This window comes from Fukomys damarensis, unplaced genomic scaffold (genome assembly GCF_012274545.1).
Source record: "Fukomys damarensis isolate Sample0158 unplaced genomic scaffold, DMR_v1.0_HiC HiC_scaffold_37, whole genome shotgun sequence".
Lineage (NCBI taxonomy): Eukaryota > Metazoa > Chordata > Mammalia > Rodentia > Bathyergidae > Fukomys > Fukomys damarensis.
The window spans coordinates 63346170-63352169 of NW_022900949.1; the positions used below are offsets into that span (position 1 = coordinate 63346170).

At 37.0% G+C, this 6000-nt stretch overlaps 1 protein-coding gene across 4 annotated transcripts in view; it reads left to right on the forward strand.

The window, feature by feature from the left end:
• Plch1 (phospholipase C eta 1) overlaps positions 1 to 6000 on the forward strand; it is a 257791-nt gene that overhangs the window by 89771 nt on the left and 162020 nt on the right. The window contains exon 1 of one of the 4 annotated variants that reach the window (XM_033759294.1): positions 3272 to 3680. The exons of the other annotated variants lie outside the window; for them this stretch is intronic. Coding sequence (XP_033615185.1) covers positions 3638 to 3680 — 43 coding nt within the window. The 5' untranslated portion in view covers positions 3272 to 3637. Of the gene's footprint in view, positions 1 to 3271; positions 3681 to 6000 lie in introns of those variants that run through there. 4 annotated transcript variants of the gene reach the window in all.

A 6000-nucleotide genomic window follows, 5' to 3' on the forward strand; every position in this document is an offset into this window, starting at 1 on the left:
GGGAAGAGCCTGGCTGTCATGTCAGCTTGGTGTGAATTGTGTTTCCATCAGAACTTTGTGATCTTGGACACCTTGTCTGACATGAACATCAGTCTTGCCTTTAAAATATTAACCCTGATATATCTTCTTGAGGATTTTTATGAAGCTGTGAGAAGATGATACTTTTGTAGAAGTGCTCAATGAGTGGTAGCTTCCATAAGAGTCACCTCAGGTAGTGACATAGCTGCCACATTTGTGTTAAGTTTTCTAGTTGGACCTGGGAGTCCCAGGGGCTGATATAGTCTACATTTTCACCTCAGTTCGGAGTTTTTCAATGGTAAGGTTGAGAGGGGAGTGTAGTACAGACCTTTTTAATTTGTGACTTGATTGAAGTTATGCCAAACCAGTGATTGAGTTGGCCATTCACTTGCTGACTTAGCTTCTATTTATTGACTCTTTACTTGTTCAGACACTAGGGCTAGGACCCTCTACTGGCTCATTTACTCCTCAGAAATATGCTACAATTCCTAGATGATATTTACTCTTAGAAGCTTAGAGAGGCCCCTTCACGAGGGTTGTTATATTTAACAAATAATACAGGAAATATTACGTGGGACATACTTACACTAAAAAGTTACTTGTTGTTTACCTGAAATTCAAAATTATCCTCACCCATTGCTTCCCCAACATGGCAGTGAGTTAGGGAAAAGTCCAGGACTTATGCTTTGATCTGTTCGCTTTCAAAGCTCTTTTCGTTGTTGTTGTTTTTTTTTGTTTTTTTCTCCTCTGTGATGTTTCCTTGAGAAATCAGAAAGAGAATTCAGGTGTAAAAGATGAGGAAAATGCTGTCAGACTGGCTTTAAAATCCTTCATTCATTGTAAATTTAAAATCAAACTCAAATATACTTTTCTCTCTCACCTGATTGGTAAAAATGATTCTGTCTTAGGTCTAATGATTAAAGATAGAGGAGGCTATTAAGGGTCTGTAAGGTACTTACTACACGTTAAACACTGTGCTAGAACCAATCTGGAAAAGCTCAAACTTTTCAAATGAGGATTCCAGTTCAGAAGTTTAAATTCTGAGGCTGTCTGGGTATGGAAGTGGTTTTCCGGAAGAAGCACCACTACTCAAAGCTTGTTGGCTTCGTCTTGATGTTCTATAAAATCTTCTGTTGGGAGAATACTGGAAAGTGATTGGGGAGAGGTGGTTATTAGGAGCTATGCCCCTGCTGACCTTAGGTGTTTAAGTTTTATGAGTCTCTTAATGGGCTGGGTAGATTATTGCTGCTGAAGGATTAAATATGTAATACAGAGTAGTTATTTCTGGGTCTCAAAAACACATGGGTGCCCTTTTGTGGTCAAACGCATACTCATGGGCCTTGGTGATTTCCTTTGTGAAAGCACTGAGTGCTCACCCAGATGCGTGAGTGATTTGGTCTTCAGAAGTGTATGAGACCCCTCAGGTATAATCCTGCCTTGTGTTGTGCTGTAGAGCTCTATGTCCAATCCTGTACGACAGCTTTTCAGGGAGGAGCTGGGGATGCTTCAAGGGCTGGAAGAGAGGGGATGATCTGCTGATCCTCCCTTGCAGTGGAACCTCAGAATTGGATTTGATACAGCATCTTTGGAAGGAATGTCTTCCAAACCTTCCTTGGGAGAACTTTGGTTCCATCTCTTACTTGGACTGAGTGGGAGATTAACTCAAAGATACCTGTGGCTTTCTGGACATCTATGATTCTGGGCAGCCAAAAGAACTAGAAATTCATTTCTTGATACTCATTTTGTGTAATGGAAACACTATTGTCTTTTCATACAAGTTTGCCTGGGAGAAAGTAAACATTTTCATTATTTAACAGGAGTGACTGTGTCAGAGATAACTCTTAATTTTGGGGTGCCACTCTGTGCCCAAACCACTGGTTAGTTTATCACTGCTTTTCTGGGTGGTTGTAAAGAATCTCAAGACTAATAATACTAATGATGATGATATATAATGTTATGATTACAAGCATCTTATGCATACTAATTCTTGCAATAACATTTTGAAGTAGTCCTATTAGTATATCCATTGTAGAAATAAAGAAACCAAAAAGCAGAGAATTGAGTAACTCTTCTAGCTACATAGCTAGTTGGTGCCAGCTAGAGGTTTTGAACCTAAGCAGATAGATTTCTAAGAGTTATTTTGTATGGTTGTGTATGCCACTCTGGCAGATTTCTAAGGACCTAATGGCTACCTTGTACAGCTGTGTATAAATGTTATGTAGATTCAGTCTTGCCAGAAAGCTGTTCTAATTGTGTGCAGACACTTTTGACATTCAAATTTCTCAGAAGTATTTAAGAGTAAATAGTGGAGTTTGGAAACTGGGGAATGTGGTATGCGGTTTGCAGAACCCGTGAGTAGGGATTAGGGTAGAGTTTGTACCTTGGAGTCAAGAGATGAGCTAACATTCTGGGTGGGGTGGCTCTGATAGGAATGGAGTAAAGGGGCTGACACTAGGCTGAGCGGAATGGGAGATGCTGAGAGTTCCAAGGGGCAAAGGTGGGTGGGGGTCGGTTGAAGTTGAGGAAAAGAAAATGTCAGTAAGGTTTGCTATTTAGGAATTGATTTCTGGGAGTAAGGGAGTTGATGCTCAGAATGGAGAGACCTAGTTACAATGTTTATATGCGAGACAACAGCGAGTTGTGGGTGAGATACCTGAGTGTCTCTACCTATCTCTTTAAAGAAGTTGATTAGACTTGCAAATAGTGCTTTTATAGACTTCAGGGAAAACTGTGCTATAATAATATGCTGGTTCATTCACTAAAAGTGGACTTTTTCAGACCAATTCTTGCTATTTACCTTGTTCACAGACCTGTAATTTTTTTTTTCTCCCAGAAATAGCCTTCACTGCTTAAGCATTTTGAAACTGTAACCTCATTTCCTTCTAAATTGGAAACATTCCAGACTTTTCTGTGATCATTGCTATGTTTGTGTGTGGAATAAGGACAGAGAACAAGGAAAAGCTGTAACACTTTGAATAAATATGCACTTAACCTGACTGCCACAAAAGTAGCCCATAGTGCAGAGGACCAAACATAGCTAATTTCTTAATGGGTCTTGTTTGCCTCTGATGGAGCGATGTTTGCTTCTGAGAGCACGTGTGCCTCTGTGTGTCTCAGTGTGTGTGCTTGTTCAGCTTTTGCATTCAGCCTGCGTCATTCCTATGGTAATCAGTATCTCTCAGTGACCTCGGTAGGTGAGGAAGGTTTCTTTGATGGTTAAAGATCCACTCTTCCCAGACATAAATGTGCATAATGCCTTGAGGGCTCTGAGTGCTGCACTAGCATGCAAGTCTCATACCCAAAGTAGCCACAGCGTCTGCATTCCCACAACAGCAGCAGTCCTGAGCAGATGCTTCCAGTGTGCTTATCTGGCTGTGCTTTTCACTTTGGGACAAAGTTCTGTAATCACATCTCATGGATTTATTTTCTCCACACTATAAAGCCGGAATTGTGAAGATCTCATCATGCTATAAAAGGAAGCATGAGCCAAGTTCTGGGGGCTGCTAAGGATTTCTTTGCCTTCCCCCTTCCCCTTTTTGGAGACGTGTATGAGAAAAAGGCTTTGCCTTTAGAGAAATTTTACTGCTCTAGCCAATAATGTGTAGCATTATTAAATTTAATGGCAGACTTTGAAGTGTATAAAAACTTAAGTCCAGAAAAAGGTAAGACTCATATTACTAATTTTAAGGTAAGTGTAATAGTTCTAGAAAATGATGGTAAGCATTTCTTTTTAATTTCATGTTTAGTTAAGATTTATTTGAATTCTTGACAATATACTTGGATATATTTCTATATGGGATGAAAAGGTAAAAAAGTATTTTGATTAGGTAAAAGTGGGTTGTCTTTGTAAACGTGTATTTTTATAATGGTAGAATTTGCATGCTGACAAGTTGAAAATATATGATTATAACAAAGTGGTATTTGTATTCTTAAGTGATTAGTGAAGAACACAGACATGCTTAGAAATGCCATTTGTCTGACACTTAGAAACAGTGGGTTTTAATTTAAACATTGTCAAGTCTTATTCCCTTTGAAAAATGGTGAATAAAGTTATATTTTAACTTTCTACAGTAATCTAGATGAAAGATTCCTAATTTTCATCAATTAGAGATAGTTACAGCTCCTGTAAATAATTGGCTTTATGAAATGGAATGGCATAAGTATTCAGCACAGATAAAATGGAGGCAGTACCCATGTATCACGTTCTCAGTCTATCTGTCAGCTTCAGGAGCATGAAGGAAACATTCTAAAGTATGAATAGTTAAGAGATCAGAAATTTAAAATATATGGAGATCGTTCTTGAATTATAAGAAATATTCTTGCCTGGTCTGACAGAATGAATAAATGACATGTCAAGAAATGTCTTCTAAACTTATCCTCAAGCTGAAATTCATCTGTCATTTCAGGTTATCCTTGTGAATTAACTCAAATCAATTAGTGCTTGATTTGAGAGACTGTCTGGAAATTGTTGCTAGTTTATGATATCAGCTACAGTGTGGTATGCTCAGAGTATCAACAGTGATGCTTGCTTTTTATTCAGAAATAGAAATTGTACCATCTTTGAGATTTCCTGAGTATTCCTGGATTTTCCAAGCCTGGAAAAGAGGTTTTATACAGAAATAGGATAAGATTTGATGTACTCCCATGTGCAGTCTGTCAGAGCAATTCTCATTTCAAATTTGTCTTTTAGTATGTTTGGGAACTCTTTTGTTTACAGGATGTAAGAGTAAATTGAATTGCATAACACGCTATCAGGACTGTCTTGCTTTATAGCTCATGGAAGTAATGATGAAAGTGACTTTTACTTTCACTACATAAAAGATGGTCTTTAAGATTAAAGTTAAAATAAAGCCCCAATTCTTAAATATTATGGGAATCAATTAATTTTTTTAGTCATATAAGCTTTTAGAGTTGACTCACATAAGTGTCTTTTTTAAAGTAGATGTTTTCACATACAGATAGTTTTACTAGAGTTTTAAAATTGAGCATATATTTCATATTTTACTTAAAATATTTCTTGGATTTGCTTTAAGAATTTGCTTTGTTGAATGAAACATTTTCTTCACTGTCCATCTTAGTTTTAAAATTACCTCAGTTGGCAGCAAGACCATTTTTCAAGAGCTATTTCTACTTAATTTCAGATCAATTTTAAGAGGAACACCTTAAATTATGTGGAGTGTGTAAAATTAATAGAGTCTGAATTCTCACAAAGTCTAAGTTGCATTATTAAACAGTAATGTTTCAATTGACAAGATTATAAAGTTGATAAATATTCATTCAGAGGCAGGAAGACCAAAGAAAAGACACCTGAGTTTTGGTGGCATATCCTTGCAAAACTGTTAAATGTAAAAAAATATTTGATCATATATTTTGTCTTTATGTATATATCTATGAAATTATTTCTGCAAATATTATTTGCCTTACAATACGGTGTAACAACTAAATCTCTTGAGGTAGAACTAGAGAATTGTCTGTCTCAGTGGCTCTTAACACTGAGAGAGGGTAGGAACTTGAATTGTAGCATAAAATCAGAAACCAGAACAAGCTTGAGGCATCTAAGGAAAATGCTTTTATAACCTTGTTATGCCTATGAACTTCAACTTCCCTTTTAGAAAAAAAAAAGAACAATACTACTTCTTTGCTTACCTCAGGGTTATGAAAAGAATTACTGGCATAATGTTTCTGAAAGCATTTGGAAGATGGAAAAGGAAAAGGATTATAGAAATGTAAGATGATGTAGCCTGAGAAATAATGTGCATTTCACTGAAAGGAAATTGTATTATTCTAGGGTGCCAAGTAAAAGCACTTTGACCTAGTATTAGGTACTATCTGGTACTAATTTCTCCATGACTTACACTCCAGTAGTGTGCATGCTGTGTATATGTACCTTATGGAAGGGCAGATGTCATTGTAGGAGTGAGTCCTAGATTTCTAGAGTAGGGAGAAGCCATAGCAATCTCGTTCTTTTTTTTTTTTTTTTTT